Raw genomic sequence first — 26,831 nt, forward strand, 5'->3', positions numbered from 1 at the left:
TATTAATAAAAAAGTGTTCAATCTTTTAACAACACATCAATTTTCTCAATTACATCTTCAATCTGGTCCAGGACACTGCTGTAATTGAGCCGTAGAGGCTGGGTCAGGAAATCAGCGGAAATTATCGGTGGCACTGCAAAGGAAGTGGACAAGACAGCAACTACATCACCAAGGGGAGATAACTCTATCTAGACCACTGAACAAGACTATGGGTGCCCAAGGGGCTGGAGAAATCTGTGTGATTATACCCGGTCTATCAGCGACAGGATTGCAGACTTTATCCCATCGTACACCACCTAATATTGCTAGGTAGATAGAGAAGCTGATAAGGGCTCCAATGTGACAAAGCTAACTTCAAATCCAGACCAATTTCTACCCAGTAATGTCTGATAATGGGTAAACTGGATGTAAATGTTATCATTTTATAGAATGCCTGGAATTAGCTAGTTGTTTTTTCCTATCTATGAGAACGCTGATACTGTAGTCTAGTAGAAAAACAAAGTTGTTTTCTACTGACATGAATTGACAGCACCATATTTCTTTTTTGGAAAAAAATTAGTCAATTGAGATTTTTCAAATTCTGAATTTTGACTAGAAAAATGCTGACTGTTTAGATATGAGGGATATGTTGTGTAAATTATATACATATGTATTATTCATTCATTCACCAATTCAGGGCCCCCAGGGGGCATATACATTAAAAAAAAATAATATCATGATTATAACTAATAATGAATGAAATAATAGCCTACAATGTCCAGGTTCATATTACAAGCAACCATATGCAAAATGATTCATCAACACAATGAAATATATGTGTGGAATATATATATGTTATATGTTGCGTAAGTGTTACATGTCTTGGATGCAAAACAATTATTGAAAATTATTATTAATTCAAAAGGCTGTGCAATATTGATTGTAGCATTAATCCAAACAAAAAAACCAACTTTTAACTTCAATAAAACATTAAAACTATGCACATTTGGTACTGGGTAATAATAAATAAGGTGAAATTTTTGTGGTTGCATTTATGAAAATAAAAAGTTGCAGCTGAAAAACAATTAATTGCTATAAAATTAAAGATCCATTTACATATATAAATGCATCTTTTGTCAGAAGAAAGATGGCTAATTCATGCAACTTATTGAAAGCAGCAGATGTCCAAAGAAATAAATTCCTCTTCATGGAAAGACTGATGGAGGGACTACAGTCCGGGAGAAACATACAAGTAAAACACATAAAACTGACTTCTCCATTTTACACTGCAGTAATTTCCCTGTATAAAAATGATAACAAGCACTGCCGACAGGCAAGGTCTAGCAAAGATATATGGAACATTACTAACTGTGTCTTTCTCCAGTAAAAGTAAACTTTTTGGCATTTTTGGAACCATTATCTTAATTCAGTCAGGTTTTTGGTAGATGATCTTCTATTATACCCCTGCCGATTTTCCTTGACTGAATTATAAACAAATAAGCGCTATTTGCTCTTGTGCTGGTTCCATGATTAAAAAAATACAAAACTTCATAATCAGGTAAACTTTTCTTTCCAGCTCTGTCTGAGCCCGTAATTGCCTCTCATTATATGGAGCACGTTAAGAGGTCCATGCAGCGCTGCTCTAGAATAAACACAGGAGAGAGCCAGCAATGGCCAAATCCATCAACACCAATCCACTTTATTGTGTTTTGCCTGGGTTTAAAAAATGCCAGGAATTTTCTAATTTAGTCAGCAAAAGAAAATGATTCATAGTCATTAATATTCAGGTACAATAAGGGACATGCAGGCTGATTCGCAGAAAAGATAGGATGCAAAGATTTAAAACAATCTTCTGACAATGCAATTAACCATATATCTGTAAGATTTATGACAAGTTTTGCAACATAAACTGTTTAATCATGAAAATAAAAAAAAAGTTTGGTAAATGATTGCTGAGAAACTAATTGCTGTTATTTCTTTTAACATCGTTAAGATTTCAGGACAAATTTATGCATTTGTAGAGAAGCTCTAAACACATGAACGTCACAGCGCATCTCTTCTAGTCTTCCTGGAGTCTTATGTGAAAATTCCTATTATTTATGATGGACATTACCTGTGCAAAAAAGGGTTGCAGGAAAGCAGTAAAGTATCACAAGCAATTCAGTAACACATAATGAATATCAACTACGTTTAATACAAAGCAGGCAAGACTATAGGAAGAACAGGGTAAATAAATGCTTATAAATATGAAAGTTATGCACTGACATACTTGAAGTTTCACAATGGAAATGTTCTGATAATGGGCTCTATACATGTATGTCTATTTTGAAATTTTTATCAAGATAAAAATCTTAATAAGACTTGCAATGTAAAATCTAATAATAACAAATTGAGCATTAGTTAGTTGAAAAAAACTTTCTTTCTTTTTTTTACTGAAATTGTTCATATACCTGTGTATATAGTTGGATTTATAACCATACTTTATAGAGGTCTAAGCACCTGAAATTTGCTATTGATTTCTTTATCAGTAAATCTTTTAAAAACAGCACTGTGTGTAATAACTTAGTAAGTTAAAAGCTTACAAAAGCTCATTATGTTTGCGCAGACAACCAGCTCTGCGTTTTCAGCAGTCGATGAAACACAATACTCTGTTTTTTTCCCTTTTTCAAATTTTGATAACATAATCATACTTTCTCTACATGCTTTCTGGGTGTTTGCTTTCAGAGAAGGGGAAAAAGTTCCATTCTATTCAGAAATTCCTGATAAGCTAACACAGAACACTCCAGCGTTATTAGAATAGGGGGGCATGAAACTTATTATAAGTCTACTTCAGAATAAACTTGTTTACAATGGGATTTCTCTTCACAAACGAAGAATGTTAAAAGCAATATTTGGAGAATGGAAGCAACATAAGTTTTTACAACAGATTACCGTCTTGGAAGAAACATACAATCTCTCTTTTCTCCGGAATATGTTTTTAAACAGAGATTATTTTCATGCATGTTATAGAACCCAAGTAATCCTTCTTGAAATTATTTTATTTATAGTCTTGTGCATAAAAATAAGACTTTATGTACACTTTATGAATTCAATCTGAATTTTTCACTCTGTCACAAAGCACTTTATTTGACTCAAGTGGTCACAAAAGTACTTTCTTTAACATTGGCTTAAAATCCAGACAATAGTTCAATGAATATTAAAAACCACAACTGAGAAAAAGTTGAACACAATTCCCTATATATTGACATCAAAGAATTACTTCTAATCAATCTGGTATTAACAGTTCTTTAGATGTAATATCTTGATTTTGGATTTTGTAGTTATGATATCAAACATGATACGACTTTTTAACAGTTTAAAATTATTGTAAAAATGATATTTCACCTTTCAGACATAAATCCCTTAGTAATACTATTCCTTTTGGACTCTTGTAATATATTATCAAAATTCAATGAATTAACTCTACAATGAAATTTTTAAAGTGAAATTAAATTGAAACTGAAACCCTTTTAAAAATATGTGTTTGAAGAACAATAAACAATAAGTAGCAGTCACTACTAGATGAAGACATGATGACTAATTCCAAATGAAACAAATTTAATTTTGAGGTCTTACAATGACCCTTTAGTGATATAAACTTTGAATTCTACCCTGCATGAACAACAATTATAAGTCTCTTTCTTGTGATGTCCGAAAATTTAGCAGAAAGATAAAAAGACAGCTGGGGAACACAAGTAAAATAAGAATTTGATTCCCAATTTTCATGAGCACACACAAATAAAAAGCCAAATGAAAAGAAATTCCTAACAATATTAAGACATGAATAACTGACAGTTTAATAGAATGCAATTTACACAGTAGAATAAAGTTGAAAAATATTTCTGTATGACAGAAAACAACATTGTTGTTATGCACAATGTAATTCTTCAAATGGAACCAAAATATTAATGCTAGCAATCAACTTTTACAAAACATTACAGGAAACTTTTTGTTAGTAATGTACAGTTTACTAAACTTTTTAAAAAATCATAGTCTGACAACTTAACAGAGAATTCCATCTAAATAAATTTTAACTTTAAAATATTTGTAATAACTTCTCACACAGTCTTTCAAATAAGGAATAAACAAAAGGTGTAAAATCTGATTTAAACACTAGCATTAAAACCAATAACTGGGACTGTTAATTATTGTGATCAAACTAATTTTAACAGTTTAAAGACAAAAGAAGGTTTAAACAGTAATCTTTGTTTAACTGTAGATTTTTCCTTAAAATATTTCGATTTAAACATAATGCTCTGTCTTAAATAATACAATAAACCAACTCTATTTAGTCGTTATACGGATGTGATTTTTTTGTAAGTATATTCAGAAAAAAATCTTATTTTACAAAGTCAAGTTGAAATATTTGGTTTTTATTTCTTCTACAAGTAATAACTAAAATATAAAAAAAATAAGACACATGTGTCACTTTGAATCTAGCAAACTAACAATTTTATATATATTTTTTTTGCTTTCTTTATTCCGTCTGATTTAAAAAGTTAAAGAGTTATTTCCCTTAGATCAACTTCCAAATGTCAAAATACTTAATTCCATTAATAACACAAAATACTGTCATAAAAAAATAACTAGCAGTCTCACAGCCATGTTTGATTTATCAAATCTATACACATTATTTCGTAGACAGAACGGGTAACACAGTTCTCCCTCTGCATTGACCTACGGCGCGGTGCTAACGTTACTCGTCTTGGCCCGGGTCAATTCAGAAGACTTCTCAAACTATTGTTACAGAAAGAAAGTTCTATGTTTTGCAATGAAATATCAACAAATACTTACATTTGGGGGTTCTACCGCTCTTAGTTTCTCTGCTTTGGTTTTATTTGATCACTTTCGCATGTTCAGGTGTTCCTCGACCTCCTGAACTATTTTAAAGATGGCGGTGAAATCCACCAAGTGACGTAATTTTAGCAACAGTAGAATTCCGGAAGCGCTTTACATTCAAAAGCGCGCGAAACAATTATTTCGAAAAACAATCAAAGTTTGCTTATATGCCTATATCATTAGGTATTTAGCTTATAATTTAAAATATATATATATTAAGCCAACCTTCTGTGCGTCTGATTCAAAATGTTAGGCCTATTGATATCAATCCCCCCCCCCCCCCCAAAACAAAAAAATTACATAAATAAATAACCACTTATCAAATTCTATTAACTTCTAAAACTATTCTATATAGTTCAAAAACACTACTTTAAAAAATCTTTAAAATCATAAATACAGAAAAATGGAACTATTCTTCATTTCAGCGCAGTCGTTTCTAATAATATATAAACCTACACGAGTTACCTCTCTTGGACAACTGATATGGATTTTTTTAGATGGTTCCGAAATAAAGTTAAAACAATAAACCAACAAGTAATCTATTTGTTCTATACCACAATTCTTACATAACAGCATAGCACAATGCTTTAGAATGTTAACTATCAAATCAGATTGGTTAAATATGAATCTGTAAGTTGTCATTTCATCATATTGTTTTGATGGGGGATCTTGAATTCATATTATTAAACTTCTTGACTTGCTCTTATTTTTTTTTAATATGAGAGAGATTTTTTTATGTCATAAAAGAAATTAACAGACATGCAGTTTTTCAAATTCTTAAGTCGAAATATGCTTGCGCACACATCTTTATCAGTCATTTGAAATAACGAAATTGAAATACATACTATGCAGTAGTGACCATATGTACATGTATGTATCTCTAAATGTTAGTTTCTTTATCTAGAGATAAAGTTAACATTCATTCTTACTGTCTACCGGACGGTTAGATTCAGCTTTATCCGAATCATGAGGCTCGTAGGGCCGAGTTGAAGCTTATCTCCGGTTTCCTCGGGTGCTAAGCGGATGAGAGTCATTGACTCCCCCTGGATGGGACACCAGTCCATCACAGTTTAGGCTTAACCCACTGCAGCCGGACGGACTGGGACAATGCAGATAAAGTGCTTTATCTGAAGACTTAACACCCACATCAAGTGATTCAGCAGGGCTCGAACCAGCGACATTTGAATTACTTTTAGTACTATATCCTGTAAATATGACAACCGCATAGCACATATACAATTTTCCAAAAACTTTCACGTATGATGTTTTATCTATTTACATCTACGACGAACCAGCTAACAAACTTGTAAACAAACAAAAACAAAACATGAATCACGAACTTACAAAATAAATTTTTCGCATTAAACGAAAGTTTTTGAAACCTCCACAACACAATGTGATGTAAACTTTATAATTACATCTAACCGGATCACATATATATATATATATATATATATATATATATATATATATATATATATATATATATATATATATATATATATATATATATATATATATATCATAAGTTTGGGAAAAATTATAAGTACATGTTTATGGGGTTACAAAAAAAGCACATCAATAAGAAATGAGTCAAGGTTTCGATTTAGCTTCTGGAATAGTTTCACTTTCATTTTATTTTTATTGAGAGGGGGAAAGTGTGGACAAATATTCCTGGATCCGAGTATCGGACACATGATATATGTACGAAAGCCGAATAGGGCCACATAAAAAAATATTTTATCTCGTAATTACGAGAAAAGATCTCGTTATTACGAGTAAATTATCTCGTAATTACGAGAAAAGATCTCGTTATTACGAGTAAATTATCTCGTAATTACGAGAAAAGATCTCGTAATGAGAAAAGATCTCGTTATTACGAGTTAATTATCTCGTTATTACGAGAAAAGATCTCGTTATTACGAGATATTTTTCTCGTTAGTTCGAGAAAAGATCTCGTTAGTTCGAGAAAAGATCTACATAAAATGGTGCGTTTCTGAAAAGAATTCGACTGGATCACCCTTTCAGTCTTTATTATTCAAGAAACGTTGATTCAATTTTGATTAATATTTAAAAATAACCACGATCATTTTTCATTAATTTCTACATATCAATTATTGGATTTGACATTTTATCTTATATGAATAAAAGAAAAGAACTTCATGTAATTTTACTATTTAACTTATATATATTATAATCCCACTACGAAGTAAATACCAGGTAGTCCTATAGTCGTAAAAGTTACAGATAACTTTAATGACTTAATTTATAGTTTCAGTCATGGATATGGATATACACGATTTACCCGATTTTGTGTTTTATATGTTTATACACAACCTACATGTATATTGAAAATAATTGATTTTGTATTCTAACATTTTGGAGTCTGAAAACAAATTACACGTATCCTTCTTAATTATTGATAAACAGTTCGATGAATTTATTAATCAATCTGCTTTGCTACTTCTTCTGAAATTTCTTTAAAACTGTTTGATCCGATTTTATATCAAATTATGCTTACGCTTTTAAACGATGATTATGCTAAGTATGTATATATAAATAGACATTGCAGTAGTTCATACACTTTACATAAAAAGATTAGAATAATGAAACGCAACATTTTAAATAGATCTTTTCTCGTAATAACGAGATAATTAACTCGTAATAACGAGATCTTTTCTCGTAATAACGAGATTTTTTCTCGTAATTACGAGATCTTTTCTCGTAATAACGAGATCTTTTCTCGTAATTACGAGAAAAGATCTCGTAATAACGAGATAATTAAATCGTTATAACGAGATAATTAACTCGTAATAACGAGATCTTTTCTCGTAATTACGAGATCTTTTCTCGTAATAACGAGATGATTAACTCGTAATTACGAGATCTTATCTCGTAATTACGAGATAAAAATATTTTGTTTAAGTGGCCCTATTCGTCTTTCGTATATGTCATTTATGGTCAATTAAATACTTTTAAATAATGACTATTTTGTAATTGTGAAGAGTTATTCTTCTTTGCATGTTTTGGGTTGTTTTGGTTTTTGTGGGTTTTTTTTTCGGGGAGGGTGTGTGTGTGTGTGTGTGTTGGAGGGGGGGGGGCTACAGAAAGAAACCCATAGGTCACATCGCCCACCAAAAATCATTGCTTCCGAGGTCGAAAAAAAATAGCAAGTCATGATGGCTTTACATAAAGGAAAATTTTTGAAGATGTACAGATTTAGAGAGACAGATAGTGTCCAGCATGCGGAACATGTCCCTATAAGTACCATGTATTGACAAAAAATTAATAACTAAAAATAATAAGTACATGTATAATTTTTATTCAACCAGTTTCAAAATGGACTCTGGTGGGGTTCAGATAACCGCTTGATATGTACAAATAACAATTATGACACAATTTTAAAGAGCAAGATAATATTTGATATGATTATATGAACCCCTTTGATATTTTTAGGCCACCTGAGCTCAATTCTCAAGTGGGTTTTTGTGATCCCAATTTGTCCATTCTGTAAACGTTTGATTTTACTTGTTCGATCCATCCTTCTTCTAAACCTCTGGACCATTCTAAAACAAACTTGAAAATAAACATCTTTGAATAGTTTGTTATTGGTGGTTCACAAACAGGACTGAAAAATGAAGCCCCAATATTCCCATACCACATCAAGTTACTCATCGTATATATGTATATTCGTGTATAAGATATTGAGTACTATTAATTCTCACTTACGATTCGGGCATACATTTTGAACCGATATTACCATGATCCACCGGTACAAATTGTAATTATTTATTATATTGACCAATCGTTGGGAAAAAAAGCTGATATTTTTTTATCATGGAAACCATTTTTTCCCCAAAGAATATTAAAAATGAAAAAAATTATGACGTGTTTTCACTATATTTCTCAAATGTGAATCATCTATCCTCCACAATCTAATTGTAGTCTACAAATATAAATAAATGAATTTATTTCTATCGTCTTTAGAAAGCCATCGTTTAAAACACTCACTGCTACTTTGACAAAGGCTCAAACCTAATTAATTAAGCACCTTTTGGAACAATTAGAAGATAGCTTTTGCCCTTTTTTTTACTCACCAATTAGGTGTGTACAGTGCGTAATTAACCCAGTGTATTAATATTGTGTGAATATAATTAAACTTTTACAAAAGGTTTCTTGTCAGTCGTACCATGTTTGGTTGAAATTAACCATGTGTTTCTAGAGAAAATCACTCCAAAACGTGATGTTAACATCATCGTGTACATTTAAACCAGACAGACGCCATACAAAGTATTTGTTGTTATAATAAAGAGAACCAGTGTAATCTATAAAGACCACTCCTGTGGTATATAACTAAAAACTTATATCATTAATAATACTTAAGTGTATTGTAAGTATATTGTATTATTGAGAGCATTTTGTCTTACTGCAATCACTATCCATGACACTAAACAAAAGTCAAATGAACTATCCGACTGTAAGTACTCCATAATTTTGATGTAGTGTCTTAGCCTATTAAGTTTCAATAGTGCTTTTGAGTTCAAAATGTGCAACCTCTGCGAAGAAAATGGAAACCGCAAATAATTGGAATTTTTCTTCATCCAAGGGGCATAACTCTGACGAGAATTGCTCTATCGTACCCAAAGATCGAACTTAGATATTATTATGTCGAAAATGAAAAACATTTTGTACTTTACTGTTCTGTGTATGACTATCTTCGATTTCATTATTGTGATATTTTCAATGATAAATTGTACTGTGGTATTGATCCCATAAAAGAAATTGTTAACCCATGTGATTATAATACTACAAAACGTCTACTTGGATAAATGTTTTATGCAGAGAAAACAGTTCCAGGGACTATGAAGTATTGTATAAAACTGTCTTGCATGCTGTAGCGTTTATGTTATAATTTTCTTTTGTCTGTCATTTGATTTCATTTTGACTGTATGCCAACATGTTGATGTCAATAAAGCATTGAAATGAAATTATGATAAATCTGTATACCAAATTTCATGCAACCTCTGCAAAGAAAATGAACTGAAATTGTTGGTGGACTGGCCGACAGACAGCAGCAAAACAATATGGCCTCCCTTCTTCAAAGAGGCATAACAAATTGTCTTGCAATTTGTATATGATAAAAGTTAAGAAAATTATTTTATAATCAATTATTCCTAGTCTTACATACACCAAATATCAATAACATTACCCTGTATTACCTTCATACTATATTCTATAGAAATACTTGATATCACATCTACTTGATTGTATTTTGGAGAGGGTTAACATAAGGTTATACCTGTAACCCAATCCATTTGAATTCAATAAAATATGTTTAATCAAATTTCACTACTAGAGTGTTTTTTATCCACATGAACCATAAAAAAATTCTTATTGTTCAAATAAATTGAAAATAACACCTATAATCTAAATTCACTTGTTTAGTATATAGTCGGAATCAGTGAAATGATCAAAGAACTGCTTCCATTGTTCAAAAATTAATATCAGATGAAAGAAATGGAAAGTAAAAACACAAAGACTTTTTCAAGGTTTGACACTTTACTTCTTTAAAATGTTTATTAACAAAAGGGTAACATTTCTGCAGTATATGTTTGGCAAGGAAAACCTCTACACAGAAATCATTACATAAAATCTGTTCATTTAAAATATAATCATGACTAGTAATTAATAACTAAAAAGACAATGCTACAAGATGTCATGAAAAATATTTCTAAAATGCCTCAAATAGAATTTCCTTTGTACAGTTTTGTTTCTGACAACATGATCTTTGATTTTTACCGGTACACATTAATCTATGATAGATTGTAAATACACAATAATTAACAAATGACGGCTGGAAAGAGACACCAAATTCATTGAACAGAAAAACTACCTCTCGAATATCGAGTACAAAGTGTGAAGATGTTAAAATGATATTTGTATCACAAATGTCGGCACTTTTATACATGACTACCATTTGATTAGAGGTCTGTTTTCAGAACGAAAGATTTGTCCCTGATGTATAGAAAAAAAAATATCACTGATATCAGTTAGAGTATTGGTACAAAGACACCACTAAATGCTGAACAGACAACAGGATGTTTTCTTTTACTGCAGACAATGAATTGGAACACCAGTGTGGTCACACACACTCATACCTATTATGCTAAGAGACATTAACAAAATCAAAACTTTAATTCAGATTCTAAACAGTATGCATTCGGTATAAAACAAAAAGGCAGTAGCTTTCGTAAAACTTAATTGGTATATTTCTGACATAACTAAACTATCATTATACCTAACTAATCAGTTAATATAAAATCAACATTCCTGGCATATACATGTTATGATGTACATGCATGTTAAAACAAAACATCATCTACAACAGACCTCAAAACTTTATAAATGTATGTCAAAATCACCATTAAATGGTGGCTATGAAATAAAATGCACAAAAACTCATCAACTAACAATGGAGGAATACAAGCAATACAGCATTGCATTGTGGGATGCTTACCGGTAATTCACACAAGAAACTATAATGAGTGTGTTAAACACTGCAGCCAACAGCTGAGCTGCTAAAAAATGCAAAGGGGGTAGAGTCTTGGAGGAAAAAATCTGCCTGCAGAATGATAAACTTAGTGGACGGCTATAAAAGCACAACAAAAATTATGGCATCTACAGATTTGTGTCTTCAGAGTTTAAACTTTCATTGTATGAAATTATCTTTATTAAACCTCGGAAAAGACAACTGTTTAACACTTAACTCTTGTGTTAAATTTTTTGACCCCAACCCTCTCCTACCTCCCCCCCAAAACATTTGCATTAGGAGATTTAATTTTAAATGAATGTTCTTTTAAAGATGTAAGATACAAATTACAAAAGTTTTGATTTTTATTGCATTCATATTACCATCATCGTTTATTGCCTGCTAATTCCTTGATTTGAGTAATTTGGATAGAGCTAGTTCAATCGGTTACAAAGCTCTTAACAAAATATACTAGTAAATTGTTTGGGTTAGTTGATTTCCAGACATCACAACACAAGAACAATGCAGTCACACAACAGATTCACTGAATTTACATAAGCGTGACCAATCAGTTTTCACCCTAATGAAAAAATTAATTTTATGTTGCTTTTTTTCACAGAAAAATTGATGTCCTTTGATCAGCAAATAAAAAAAAAACACTTGTACAAACACACCGTCCTCTGAATGATGAATCACTGGGATGCAGCTATGAGCAAACTGAACACAAAATCTGAGTTATCTTTCCTTTCACAACTTGGAAATGTCCGAACATCCTTGTAGCACCTTGTTCAGCAGTTAGTAATTTTTCCTTGGCATGTTCGAGTTATTTTTTTAATTTCATGAAGTCACACGCACACAATTATACACAGAAACCATCTATTCATTTTGCTGGTTTTACCGTCTTCCCCACTTGACTGCGAGTAATTCTGTCCCATACATATGGAAGATGATGTCTAGCCTCACTCTGATTCAGCTCCTCACCACTTCCACTGTCAATCTTCCCTTTGTTCAAGGACTTATCAGTCCTTTGATTTTCTGAGTCTTCAGCCATTTGAACTGAGTTTGAGTCTGACTCCAAACTTGTACAAGAATTTGAACAGGGACTATCTACACTAGAGGACAATTTCACTTTCTTAACATCGTTACTTTCATTTTTCTCTGATGAGAAAGCTTTCCTTTTGAATTTCTTGTGAAGGTATTTCATTTCTGAGCAGTCTACTGATTTATCTGATTCCGAGTCACAACTTGCTCGTCTGGAGACGACAGGTGGTTGGGACTGTTGAGTTGATGACTTCACCTCTGAAGGAGAACTCTGGGAAGTAGTGACGCTGGCTGTTGTCTGGCTGTCGGCCTGAGAGGATGCGATTGGATCACAGCTACTGTCAGGACTAGCAGATGTCACTGCATTGTCAGCAGACATCTTCATGATCTGAGATGTTGGTATAGCTTTATAACTCTTATCCAGGTCGCTTGGAATATTCACTGATTCTGGATCAATTCTCCCATCCTTTCCTTGCTTGACAAAAATTTTTCCCTCCTTTTCAATGGAAGTCTCAGGACATTTAAATTGGGAGTAACTGGGAGCAGTCAGATTATGCATTTTCTCCATGTGAATTTTGAATTGATCATAGAGATGAAACTTTCCATTACAAAGAATACAGATAAGCTTCTTCGGTTTATCTGGATGCTGTCTGGAGATGTGTTCCTCTAGAATATTGCTCACTTTACTTGTATATGTACAGTACTTACATACATAAACCTCTATCATAACTTCTCCATCCTTACAGCTAGATTTACCATTGGATAATGTCTTGTACTGTTCCTCTGATGGATGCAGAGGAACAGAGTTGTCTGTTATCCCACCAGTGAAGGGATCCAACCTGGGGTTTCCATGAGTACGACAATGTCTTTTGTAAGATCCAAAATCATTGAGCTGAAATGTCTGTCCGCATTCATGGCACTCTAAATACTTGGGACTGGTTTGTTGTTCTGATTTTTCCTCAGGTTTGAGTAGACGCTGAGGGTCAAGCGCAGAGCTCTCACTAGCTGGAGTGACTTGTGGAATGGTATTCGGCATACTCTCTGGCCGCCGTATTTCATTGCCTGTAGGTGAATAACCATAATTCCCAACACCATGTCTGATACTCATGGCACTTGGAGGTCTTTCATAGCTGTTGGATGAACTACTATGGGATATGTTGTACTCTCTTGGACTCCTACTTTTCGGGTTTGGAGAAAGATGAGAAGGAACTACCATCTGGTTCATTCCTTGCATCTCAAAATGAGGTCCAATAGCAGGTGATTGTAAGGCCTTCGTACCGGATATAGTCTGTACGATTGTGTGCTCTGATCTTGGTTCAAATCCATGCTGGTTGCGAAAATGTTTTCTAAACCCATAAGGGCTTCCGTACGTTTGATTACACAATCTACAGATGAGATATAGGATGTCGTTGGGAGAGTGGTTTCCAATAATGTTCTGAATGGGCTCATGCCTGGACACACTGGCTGATCTCTTGATGCCCGAGGAGGTAGCATCTGAGGGAGATTCCGGAGCCTCTTGAGGAAGATGATGATGAGGAGAAGGAATGGGAGGCCTGATAGGCATTCGAGGTAAATGCTGCTGATGTACTGGATGGGGTCTGACAACCTCTAGTCTTTCTTGCCCAGGATTTGGCATCATGGGTGGATTGTTGTTTTTGCTTCCAGAGCGTGAAACATTAGACCACTGTGAATGATTTGCCATCAAAGATGGAGGATAATGTTCATGTACTTTCATGTTTGGTGGCATTCTATTCATAGATATGTCTACACTAGCGGTTGCTGGCTGACAGAATTTGTCCATGCTGTTTTGTAGCTGACTGATGTGAATACTTTTGGAAATATCATGTTGTTTATCCATTTGCGGCGGATAAGCCACCCCAGAGGAATATGCTGGATTTGGATGAGACGGGGAGGCTTTGGGTTTCTTACAAGTGAGGTCCAGAGGCTGTTCCTCATTTCCTGATGGAGATGGCTGCTTTACTGACAAATCCAACCCCGATGCTTCACGTTTTCGCGAGTTACTTTGACTGGATGGAGAGAGATCTTGTCTTTGCCAGACTTGCTTGGCCTCTGGTTTAACAGGCTGGTAGACAGAAGGACTAGCCTGTCTAGGACTTCGTGGGGATGATGGAGGGAGATGATTTGGAGAGGAGTTGGGCAACACTGGAGACTTCGAAATGGAGTTCCTATTACCAGGCACCAAGAGATGGTCTTTTGTGTTTGTTGAGTTGCTGAAATATTCTCTTGGTGAAGGTATGGGAGGGTTGTTGGGGTAAAGCTGTGGCATCCGGAAATGAGAATTTGGATGACAATATCGTTGTGCTGGTAAAGGTCCCGGTGCCATGGCTGAAGGGATGCTTCCTTGGGATAAATCCTCCATAGGTTTCGATGGATAACGCATAGGAGTTGGATGAGGATATTTAGATTTATCCATTTGTGGATACTGCGGCATCATGTGCATGTCGTGCATGTGATGAGGTGAGGGATGAGAACTCATATCCATTCTGTTCCTTTGAGGACTTTCACTATTTGACACTGGTCTTCCACTTTTCTCACCATTCTTAAGTGGATATCCAAGATAATTTGAGTAAGGTTCCAATTTATTATCATATTTTGTATTTTGTTTATAGGGTGTGGGATACTGTGAATTCGGTTTCAGATATGGGGGATAGAAGTATGGAGGCTGTGAGGCAGCATGATACATTTCTACATGATTATTCCCTTTCCCAGAATTTAGCACCTTTTGTTGATACGAATGTTTCATTTCCTGATTTTTCATTCTATCTGTCCGAATTTCCTCGACACTGTTTGAATAACCCACTGAGTCACATTTCCGGGGCTGCTCCGGTTCACACTCACTATACATCTCCTCTTGTAAACTCTTCCACTTCTGGTCTTTAGGGTATGTCTGTGATTTCTGAGGGGGAAAGCTATCGTTTACAGCTTTCTTGATGATCCGATCCACCACAGTCTCGACGCTGTGACATTTGGACTTGGTAGGAGTGGGTGACTGGCTGTTTGTCTGTGGGGCTTTACTCACAGCATTGAGCACTTTGTTCTTTGAGCTTTCAGTGGAGTCGTACCCACCACTTGATGTAGTCACAGTGTTCTTCTTCACATCTCCCAAGCTCTGGCTAGAATTTACTAACTTTGAGAGGGGCGGAGAGTCGGATGATGCACTGTCTTTACTGAGGTGCTCGTCGATAAGCTTTTGCATGTGTTGTTCCAACGTTAGTCCAGGAGTAAGTGCCACTGGAGGTTTGGATTTTGTTTTCACTGAGGTCTTTGAGTCCTCATTTGTGTCCTCCTTCTTACTCCCGACATTAGGAAAGTTTTTCTCTAAAACACGCTCAATGTGATCCTTCAGAAACATCACATTCTTCTTGGAAAGACTCATGTCATCACTAGCTTTATCACTGACACTTTCACCCTTTTCACTATTCTTTAGAGCTTTATGTTCCTCTTCACACATTTCTAATATTCGTGTCTTTTCACTGTTATCCTCGACATTCGTCATGGAATCCTTTAATGCCCGTTCAATCATAGTCTCAAACGAAGCCACATTGGACCCTGCTCCATCAGCAGATGACCCAGCCTTAGTCTGAATTTCCTCGGTTTTTGGAGGAGATGAATTTCCGTGACTGGAATCCCTTTTCGGAGAGCCCGATTTCTCGCTCTCCCGTGTTCCATTCGTCACAATCTCGTTATTGTTCTCTACTTTATTTTGTACCGTTTTCAGTAGACTCTGGTCAATCAGGAACCCCTGCTTATTGTTCCCGTCGCTAGACGACTGACTCTCTCCTTTATTCATGTCCGGAGATTTCAGGTAGCCTTCAATCAATGTGTCCAGCTTCTCCTTGATGCAGGACGAATCGGTGGCCACCTTGGAGCTGGGTGGGGCCCCCGAAGGATTCATCTTGATGTGATCAGGGCTATCTTCTTCTGTGGGAGTGATCATGTGGTTACCCATCAGATTAGATCAGGTCAGCATTATATCTGGAAATACATAATATCAAAACATACATTAATAACTGCCCAATAAAGAGTCCTTGAACAAATTACCAGTAACTATAAATATTTTTCATTATCATTTTAAACAGTACACTTCTTCAAATTTCAGTTGTTTTCCTTATTCATCCTCCAAAGCAAAGTACTGGTACAATTTTACGTGATAAATGAGTCAGCTGTTGAGACTTAACTATTTTTTCCTCTCCAATTTTGTGGCTTGGTCAGACATAAGTATCTATCAATGGGAGGTGTGGAAGAGAATGTAGTAGACTCTTCTTAAAATTGGATCACACTTCCTCACAAACCTCACAAATTCAAGTGACATGCAATTTAAAACTTAAGAGTGTAAATTCCCAGATGGATAAAAATGACTCCCATTATTATCATTCATAAGTACGTGACATAAGACAACAATAGCTGGATTATCACGTACAGAATTGTTAGTTGATAGCACTTGATACTGTACTTTTGTATTAAAATATTACCTGATAATGAAAAATATTGTACTGAATAAATGTTTCAATTTTAATTGCAGAAAATTTAGCTTCTGATAATTGGAACACAATAAAATATGACTCAAGAAATTTCTCTGCTTTTCACAGGACATCAAATTCCCTAAAAAGTACACTTTATATTACAAATTGTCCATATGGGTTGTATTGCAATTAAAATGCATAAAATACCTTGCAAGACAAATTCTGACAGAGAGTACTGAAGAACTTGACAACGTTAGGAGGAAATATTAGAAATTCATCTTTATAAATTTTTTTAAAAGTAAATTTTCAATATTAATGTCTTCCTAAAAGTAGTACGATTTTAACATGGTTCATGCATTTATAGCCGTGAATGCCCCTGTGGCCTTCTTTACTCTATATGTCATCTTCCAGAACAACAGAGATCCAACCTAAATCTACAGGTAGAAAACCAAACGTCATTATAAATGATTGCTTAATCTTCAAATCTAGAGAGCCTCCATTTATTTTATTAGATGCAGATACCAGTCAACTAGAACAAGTATATTTTTGTAATCTGAAAAAAAATTTCCAACTTCTCCTTAAATTAACATCTGGGTCAGGTACTGGGGTCATTTTGGGGTCAATATTTAAACGATATGTATAAATAAAACAACAACTACCATCTGAGACCAAAATATACAGTGTCCGACTTATCAATGACTTCCACTGACTTTCACTCTAACAATTGGGTTGGAAAAAATAACAAAAAACTAGTGCAATCAATACAAGAGTAGAAGGCAATTTATCCATCAGAAAATGTAAATATACATCAATATATTCAACTATAGCAAGTGACCTTAAAACCTATATAGAAAATTAGAGACGTCAATCGTATAAATATGTTAGTCGAATCTTGACAAATGTCAGGCAAACTTTATAAAATGTCACACTGAATTTCTGCATTATGTCATGTTGGAATAACCCAGGGGCTACAATCTCAGGAAACCAATAAAGATAAAAAAAAAAAAAATGGCAAATTAGACTGAAAAGATTCCTCATTAAAACTATCACCGACCAGATTTTCAGACATAACATGAATTCAAAATCCTATTACAACATTATTCTGAAATCAATGATCAATCAATAAGTGCAAGAAAAATAAGAGTCAAGTATGAAGGATCTTCTTAGGCAGTTGGAACCACCAAACCCAAACTCAAATACATCAAAACAATTCAAACTTGATGTTTTATTTTAAAAATCATTTTGTTTGATTTGATTTGGTATTTTCTGAAATGTAAATTATGTCTGAAATTTGAAGAGACATACCAAGCTATTCTGATATACATGTATATGAAGGGCTACAACATCATATTCTGATATATTTGTATATAAAGGGTTGCACCACCACTTACATGTTCTACTCAATGTCACACACTTCCCTTTTACAATATGACTGATAAAGCTAAAGTACTTTGAGTACATTTGGGGACTTGAGCACTAGTAAGCAGTGACCTTGACATCTTGCATGATACTATGTATTCAGGTCAAGGACATGATAGATTACAGTCTAAAAGGTTCAAGAGAATTTACACCCATGCCTCAAATCCAGATTTTTAATCTAAGAGAGACACTCAGAATTATCTTATAAAATTTAGATAGTCTTTGATCTGCCTGAAAATATAACACAGTAACACAAACCTGTACTCTCCTTCCTTTAACCCCCCCCCCTCCCAATTTCCTTCCAAACCTATTTATCAAGAGGGTGTTACATATTTTCTTGTCATTTCAGTTATCACTAAATAATTCAGAGGGAAAATCAATCAAATTAAAAGGCACCAATAAAAAACCCTTTTATAATCCAATCTTATGATCAGTCATATCACAGAATAAGTTCTATTTTGACCGTATATGGTAAATAAGAATGGTAAAATCTCAAACACACACAAAAAAAAAAAAATCCTTAAAATTTCCAGAATATAAAGATGAAATTACCATCCACTTCATGACAAAGAGCTCTTTCAATGGAAGGTGATTAATCCTGACAAACAACCACGAATACACGTCTCCCAAATGGAATGGAGGACTGCAGACACTAAAACGATTGCCTTCACATTCACTAGGAGGCCTTCACCTACAGATTTAAAAATATGCCACTCCAACTATTTGTTATCTAAATAGCTCTCCGGCACACAATATCTCTGGTTTACTGTAACATGACATAACCAATGAACAATCTCTTTCAGTATTTCCTGCAGATAAAAATAGATTTAGTGTTAGTTCACTTGAGCCGGCAGGGAGAGAGCCTGAGACAAGAAAAGTCACACAGGTATAATTCCGTTGAAATTTATGTTCTCGGACCAGAAAACTTAATTTCCATAACAATCAAAGCATGAAGATGATTTTCCATTGCAAATCACCAAATTCCATTTCACACACAGTAAAAAAAAATAAATTCAGGTAAACAACACATTAGAAATCCCGACAAATAAATTGAAACGTACCGTACAGCTTTGTCAATTGGAAACGCGCACTTATCTGACGTGCGTCTCCTACCACCTTTATGCCACCAATGAAGTCAAACACCAATGTCTTAATTAAAACTCATTTCTTTCTTTTTTCAGACTTGTGGCCCCGAGCTATTACTTTTTCCTTCCATATTTAGAATGCCACATTACGTCAGTTAATTCACAGACAAAGATGTATTATTTCCATACCAGAGCCAACATTTAAACCCCCTTAAACCAAGGTAAAGGTAACACTCTCTACGTGTTCTTCCCAAACACTTGGGAGATACATAAAATTACAGAACATTCTTCAAGTCTTCCCCTAGAGGCTCTTCAATCATACATACAAGTTATTAGAATTTATTTCCATCTAATCTCGCTGGCAAGTGTCTTCATTACTTTAGCAATGCCTTAGCTTCCTTAATACCAGTAATAATGCCACACTACTTAAATTCTGTCACGACTTTAAAATGGAATTCTGGCAAGAATGCAATAAAAAATAAAACAAAAATAATTCGCTGCATTCACACATAAAACATCATGTTACCTTTTTGTTCCGCAGAGAGCACTCCGGCCCGAGTTGTTTATTTTTACCCATGCAATCCTGGCCAGGAGACCCCATATCTTGTGATACTATTGTATTCAAGTGAAGGTCACGGTCAATAGCCATTGAACCTCTCTCTCATTCTTTAGCATGACAAAAGCTTATTCATACAGTGTTCATGTGCACTTAGAAATAATCAGACCACGTGATTATGGGAGCCAAAGGTCTCTCTCCATCAATAGAGTGAGACTGCCAGCTCTCAATGCAGAAAGGGGGATTCTTTAAAGTATTTATGTGCAGCAAAGGGTGGCTGAACTGTTGGTGTCAGGTTTCCCACTCTTTGGGTTATAATGATCCTGATCTCCTGTTTTATTCATTGTGTGCATTCAGCAGAAAGAGTCAAAACAAATTCCTTTAAACTCGGTCATCCTATTCAGCAGACGATGCACCCAAGCACCTGTTTTAGACCACCGAAAAAGGAACTTGCAAGGATCAAGTCAAAGAATCAGCAACTGATTACTTTACATAAACATTTTTTGCCCTGACTTGCTAAGTCATTTTTTCACTGCTATTACCAATGCAGGTTCAAAAAAATAAAAAATAAAAAAAAATTTCACTGAACATGACAAATTCTCTTTTAAAATTCGTGGAAATGTTTCTTTGTGCACTTTTGTGAAAACTGGTGACGAGTACGTTGAAAGGAAATATCAGTGGTTATCCTACCACAACAGTCGTCCCGGATCTATATTAATAGCCCACTTTGATGGTACCGATTTAACGTACAAAAAAACTGACAATAAACTCTCAGGTGTGATGAATTCATAATCAATCTTTGGAAATCTGGAAATGTCACATTTAAATTTTAAAAGATCATTTTATCCAAGCTAGCGTTGAATATATAATACATGTACTGTGACATTTTAAATTTAATATGAGGTTTACACTAATTCCAAAGCGCTTAATGTTTGTCCTCTATATTACAAATCAACAACTGTCTGTTCATTAAAATAATCCATAAACATGAATGAAACAGACAAGAAATACTACACACCACAAAATGTTCCTAAAAATTACCCTGTATATAATGATCCCTACCATGGCTATCAATCTTTATTGACTAGAAACATTTTTATTGTCTCCATGAAATATGGATTTTCTCTCTCCATTCTGTTTTTATCCACAGAGCTGTGTCTTTGTGTAGGATGTTCAAAAGCTACCAAGGACGTCAAACAACCATTGTAATTTAACATGGCCCAAGGCCCGGCATATTGTTTATTCCAAAACTGTTACAGTGATTTTAATTTGCTAGAATAGCATGCATCCCTATCTTGAAACTGGAACTAAAATTAATAAAACACCATCATAATAAAACCATGCACTATTCTCTAATACATGCAAAGTCTTATTATTTATTATTGCATACTGTTAGTAAATTTTGCAAGTAGTCAATGTACAATTTTACCAACCTAAAAGGAACAACTATACAATACCCCCCCTCTCTCTCTCTCTCTCTCTCTCTCTCTCTCCTCTCTCTCTCTCTCTCTCTCTCTCCCCAACATCTGGGAGGAAAAATAGATAAAAAAACCACCATCTAACATTATAACATAAATACCAGTATATTATTATAATACTTGTCCAAAAGAGAGAGTCAACCGATGCATTAAACATTCCCAGTAATATGACCTTTGAACCTTTTAAAACCTCGTAAAAGCATTAAATAAAGAATAAACTGACTAAAATAATCCTTGACAAGTTTACTGACCTGCTCAGCAATGGCACAGGGCTTATGACTTCTGACTTTTACTGTCCTGACTCATTTCTATATTGTTGGAATAGTGATGGGTTGATACGCTTTACAACAGGTTCAATGGGAATTTTTTTGGCGGCAAAAAACCACTTCTCTTTACCTTGACATTGCTGTTATGTCAATAACGAGAGAGATGGGAGAAGAAAAAAAAAATAGTCAGGCATTCAGCCTTTGATAAATAGGAAATATTGGCCTCTTTTGTTTGAACTGCTCAAGGCACAAAATGGCATTTAAAAATCATTCTCTTTCAAAAACTCGGCCTATTTCGCACTGTAGAAGTACACCTAAATTTAAACCGCCAAACAAATATTTGCGATTTGTTTCTTCAATAAAAATGCATTTGCTTATTTAAAAGGCTTGCATTGTGCGATTTCTAATCCCCAACCTTTAAATCGTTCAAGCCAGTTCTACCTTTGATCCATTAGCTACCCCTACAACCTTGTCCTTTTACAATGGACTCTATTTACAGCAAGGCGATATTACTCAAAAAATGGAGGCTTATTGTGCCTTAGACAATAGATATTGACAGGCCTTACAATGCTATTCACTATGTCCTGGTCTCCTTTTTTTTTTTAAAGAACCCCTAGTCCAAGGGTCAACCTATTCACAAGTACTTGTGACTGACCTATATATAGTTTGTATTATCACGCAACACTATTACAATATATTGAACTTGACAGTCTACTTTATAGGTTCTCTCGTGAGAGCAATGTGAAGTTAACAATTCAGAGATAACAGGTCTACATATTAAGTACATAAAGTACTTAATACATCCCAAAATCTACCATGGACAGTCAATCTAAATTAATGCGCAATAAAAAGGAGTCATTTTCTCTCATTGTGCCTTCACTGACATTGGGCAAATTTAAAACTGGCCTTATTGACAACTGACAAAGATACTTCTTTTTAACCGCAAGTGTATTAGGAAGAGTTCAAAATGGGACATGATTGGGCAATAAATAACAGTATAAAAATAGCCTTGTATACAGTTATCTAAAGTTCATCTGAACTTATTGAAATACTTTGGCAAGTATTATCAAATAAAACAATGAAATTGATTTTCCGACTTCTGAATGCAATGTACCAGGTAATTCAAATTTACTTACAATGCATAACAATTCTGAATAGCTTATTTCGATATAATTCCCCCTTTTGTATTCATCAGTGCATGAAGGTTACTGAGGGTTTAACTGAGGAAAAGAATATATGTAAGTAAAATCCTATTACTGGAGGATTTAAAAGATATTACATGGAACAAAAACAAATAATGCAATGATGTAAGGGTGATTGAACTACTTTCACTAAGGTTTGTAATTCTGACCCCAACTGTACTGTACGCTATTGACATTTTTCAGAGTTTATAGCTAGTGTGAATGACTGTCATTATTATTTTTTTAGAATTAAGAATTTAGCCTCATGACAGAATGCTGGATAGGATTTTTCATTTCTTGTTCAATAAATTTTCGTATACGGCACACTGAACGACATGTAACTTTGAAATAAATTTATCTGCATATGAAATGGTACAACAAAACGATTAACACGATAAGATATACGGAAAAACTGCTATAGCTGAACGATAAACCTGATAGGATTAACACACGATACGATAGGATTAACACACAATAGAACAGTATACACGCACAATATGATAGGATTGATACACGATACGATTGTAAAAAATAACGTTGCGGGTACTGTATAATCACAGTGGTACGCAGTTATAGGCAAGTAGGTTAAGACTATCTGATTAATAAATGATACATTATCTATCTTGTCATCACTGACACATGAAAATAAGACATTAATTGTCAATGATATTTTAGGAGATCCAAGTTTATCAGTGGCCTATATATTCAAGGATCAATCAGTGTTTTATTCATCATGGAATAACAACATTTGGCAATCAAATTCTTCTCTCCTTTCATTCCTAAAATCCTGACATGAATAAAAATTCTACAGCTGCCCCCCCCCCCTTTCATTTCAATACAGTTGAACTTCGATATCTCGAACTCGGACATCTCGATCACCATGGATTTGTCGAAGTGATTTTTGAGTCCCAACCACTTATTTTTTAAGGATTTTACCGTCCATATCTCGAATACTCAGATATCTCGAAGTTTTTCAACAGCCCCATCTAGTTCGAGATAACGAAGTTTGACTGTAATTACCTGTGGTCTCCCTAACACTTTTGTTTCAAGATTTAAGAAATAATCAGGTCAGCCTAAGTACATGTATATAAAATAGAATGTCTTTTAGAACTTTGAACTCAAACACAAACTTACAAGTGGCCTCTGTGTTCTAAGGTTGGAGAACCTGAAGATGTAACTTCCAGTGTCTGCCAGCCATTGTTTTACATGTAAGGTGGAGAAACTTTAGATAACATGATATTGAAGGTCACTTGAAATAAACAGGACAGATGGAAAGTCATTGCAAGATGACAATATCTTAAACAATGAATCATATTCTGAAAAAAATGTCTAACCTGACTAGATGACAATTCATTACCCATGAGGCATTAAGCTAAAAATCATTCGACCAAAAAACCCCCAACAATCCAAAATTTCTCCGGGTCAGAGATCTACAGCCCATTGTGATAATACAATCATAATACCAGGTAGTATAGTGGAGAGGTAATAAAGAGGTAAAAAAGATGTCCCGTAATTCCCAATGTCCAAAAACGAGCACACTCTATTTGTACAAATTGCTGCAACTTTTCTAAGCGTTGTTAATTTGCCAATTTCAGACAGACGTCTTAGGAGAAGTCTGCATAGTTCACTCTACAATTAACTGTTAATTTCCACTGTACAAACAAGGTGTGGGAAATTTCATATCATAAACAGTATTTGTTTTGAAGGAAAAGTCTACAAACAACACTGGAAGACTTCAAGGCAACGGACTTGAACTGTATTGCTAGAATCAATACATTACCAGTACATTTGCTCTGTGCAAAATGGGTGCAATGGGAGTGAAACTAAATGGTGAGGTCTATCAGCATAAAAAAAATTCTCCATATATCACATAAATATAAATGTGTATCACAATTATCTTTTAAACTGCACAGAGAATCCCAATCAGATGACCAATAAAAAACCCCCATGCAATTATAAAATTATATTGATTAAAAAATATATGCATGTCATTTCTTTTTAATGTTGAAAATCACTGCGATGATAAAAAGGTTAAATTTTCTGCTAGAAAGGTGTCTTTATGCAGACTCTTTGTGACAAATCATGATGGCTGCACTTTACAGTATTCATGTATCATTTACTTTTTTTTGTATACTTTTACTTACACTATTCTTAATCAATACATAAAACAATTTTCATCATTACTCATGATGACTGTTCCATCAGTATTCAATATTAATAATTCATCTTTAAAATAATTAGGTCAAATAAATAAAAAAAAACCATGATAAAATATTTACATAGATGATTTTTATTCAATTTGCTGTTGTTTCATTGTTAAAATCATTAAATGCTATCTTTTGTGGACATTATTGTAGAGTCTATACAATTCTCAAAATAAAATGCTCATTAAAGTGAGAAAAGTGGTAGAATTTTTATTAATGAGAATTCTTAAAAGTGGGGATTTTACTAAAGCCACCAGAATCAATGCCCAAAAATACATTGTGTGTGTGTGTGTGTGTGTGTGTCTATATATATATATATAGAGAGAGAGAGAGAGAGAGAGAGAGAGAGAGAGAGAGGTAAATCCAGAAAAAATTCACAGTGGTCGGATAAGATACAGAAAACTTAAATGAATAAAAACACAAGTCCGAGTAAAACATAAGCGCTTTCATTTTCATCTTCAGATGTTTTACAACATGTTTGTAAAACATCTGAAGATGAAAATGAAAGCGCTTATGTTTTACTCGGACTTTGTGTTTTTATTCATTTAAGTTCTCTCTCTCTCTCTCTCTCTCTCTCTCTCTCTCTCTCTCTCTCTCTCTCTCTCTCTCTCTCTCTCTCTATATATATGAAAACACTGTACATGTTTATTCATACTGTGTCATCAATATAACACTATTATATGCTTTCATTTGCAACACTAATACTATAGTTGCTTCAGTTAGAGAAACAAGTGCAGTATCATGAGTATGTCAAAAAAAGCAGGAGTAAATAAAATATATATTGACGTGTAAATACTGGAATCCAGATTTTATTTCTTTACACTACAAAAGAGTTGCTCCGGGAATGGTAGTTGAACTGACATAGGGTACGTGTAAAACATTTCATGCTGGAGACTCGGGCCCCATAGAGCTAGCTCTGGGTACACAGAATATATGAATCAAATTACTGCAGCGGATTGTACTCAATGACAGAACCAGGACAGATTCATAATGGCTGCGGAGACACAACAACAGGACATTTTTATCTCTAAAATATCAAAACTGTACTGTATGTACTCATGACTCCTGGTAGCCCTGTGCAAGTATGCACAAATCATCGATTTGCTATAAAGCTTTGCACAAAGGGAGCATCAAGTACTAATATACCTTTTTAAAAGTCTTATGTATAATATGCACCTTTTTTCAGCCAAATTTTGATCAAAAGTAGAGGGTGCGTCTAAAACAAAGGAAGCTGCAGAGTGACTGCCAATATCACATGTTATGCAAGTTGTTTGAGTGTGTAATGTACACTAAACATAAAAAATACCTTAATTTTTAATTTTATTTCCATGTATTACAATATTAACAGACCACTGTTCCTTGCATGAGACAAGTTCTCACCAGTGTATTTGCCATTCGGTAACCAGCCACCTGTTGACCCGTGGCGTGGTAGATGGCATTGTTCCACTCTAGATTCAAAAACGGCGGTAACCAGCCACCTGTTGACCCGTGGCGTGGTAGATGGCATTGTTCCACTCTAGATTCAAAAACGGCCTCTTTTATCACAATTCTTTAGAAAAAACTCAGAGCACCTGATCCTTATGTGAAAAAATAAAAGAAATCCGAGTGTACCAGTCATCTTCAATACAAAACATGCTTTTTAATATCAGCATGTGATACTAAACAAAAACATTTCTATTTTTTAAACAGAAGGGATCCAGTCATGACATAAAATTTATGGGTTTAATCTGT

General features: G+C 34.3%; 2 protein-coding genes and 1 long non-coding RNA gene across 12 annotated transcripts in view; 1 reads left to right on the forward strand and 2 right to left on the reverse strand.

Moving 5' to 3' along the window:
* Positions 1-1,791, forward strand: part of LOC136275242 (uncharacterized) — a 2,633-nt gene extending 842 nt beyond the window's left edge. The window contains exons 2-4 of the long non-coding RNA XR_010713765.1: positions 72-309; positions 1,120-1,231; positions 1,556-1,791. This is a non-coding gene — a long non-coding RNA (uncharacterized lncRNA). The remainder of the gene's footprint in view (positions 1-71; positions 310-1,119; positions 1,232-1,555) is intronic.
* LOC105341391 (uncharacterized) overlaps positions 1-4,945 on the reverse strand; it is a 25,993-nt gene extending 21,048 nt beyond the window's left edge. For both annotated transcript variants that reach the window (XM_034464336.2, XM_034464520.2), the window contains exon 1: positions 4,813-4,945. In XM_034464336.2, the coding sequence (XP_034320227.2) occupies positions 4,813-4,814 (2 nt within the window). In that variant the 5' untranslated portion in view covers positions 4,815-4,945. The remainder of the gene's footprint in view (positions 1-4,812) is intronic.
* A 5,704-nt stretch (positions 4,946-10,649) lies between these two features.
* Positions 10,650-26,831, reverse strand: part of LOC105341392 (uncharacterized) — a 32,687-nt gene continuing 16,505 nt past the window's right edge. For 3 of the 9 annotated variants that reach the window (XM_066083724.1, XM_066083725.1, XM_011447908.4), the window contains exon 3: positions 10,650-16,423. In XM_066083724.1, the coding sequence (XP_065939796.1) occupies positions 12,267-16,397 (4,131 nt within the window). In that variant the 5' untranslated portion in view covers positions 16,398-16,423 and the 3' untranslated portion in view covers positions 10,650-12,266. Of the gene's footprint in view, positions 16,424-16,530; positions 16,552-18,882; positions 19,341-19,391; positions 19,646-19,941; positions 20,088-21,700; positions 21,827-26,564; positions 26,678-26,831 lie in introns of those variants that run through there. The other 6 variants (XM_011447911.4, XM_011447910.4, XM_011447912.4 and 3 more) reach the window with 6 other exon arrangements.

Source organism: Magallana gigas, chromosome 5 (genome assembly GCF_963853765.1).
Source record: "Magallana gigas chromosome 5, xbMagGiga1.1, whole genome shotgun sequence".
Classification (NCBI taxonomy): Eukaryota; Metazoa; Mollusca; class Bivalvia; order Ostreida; family Ostreidae; genus Magallana; species Magallana gigas.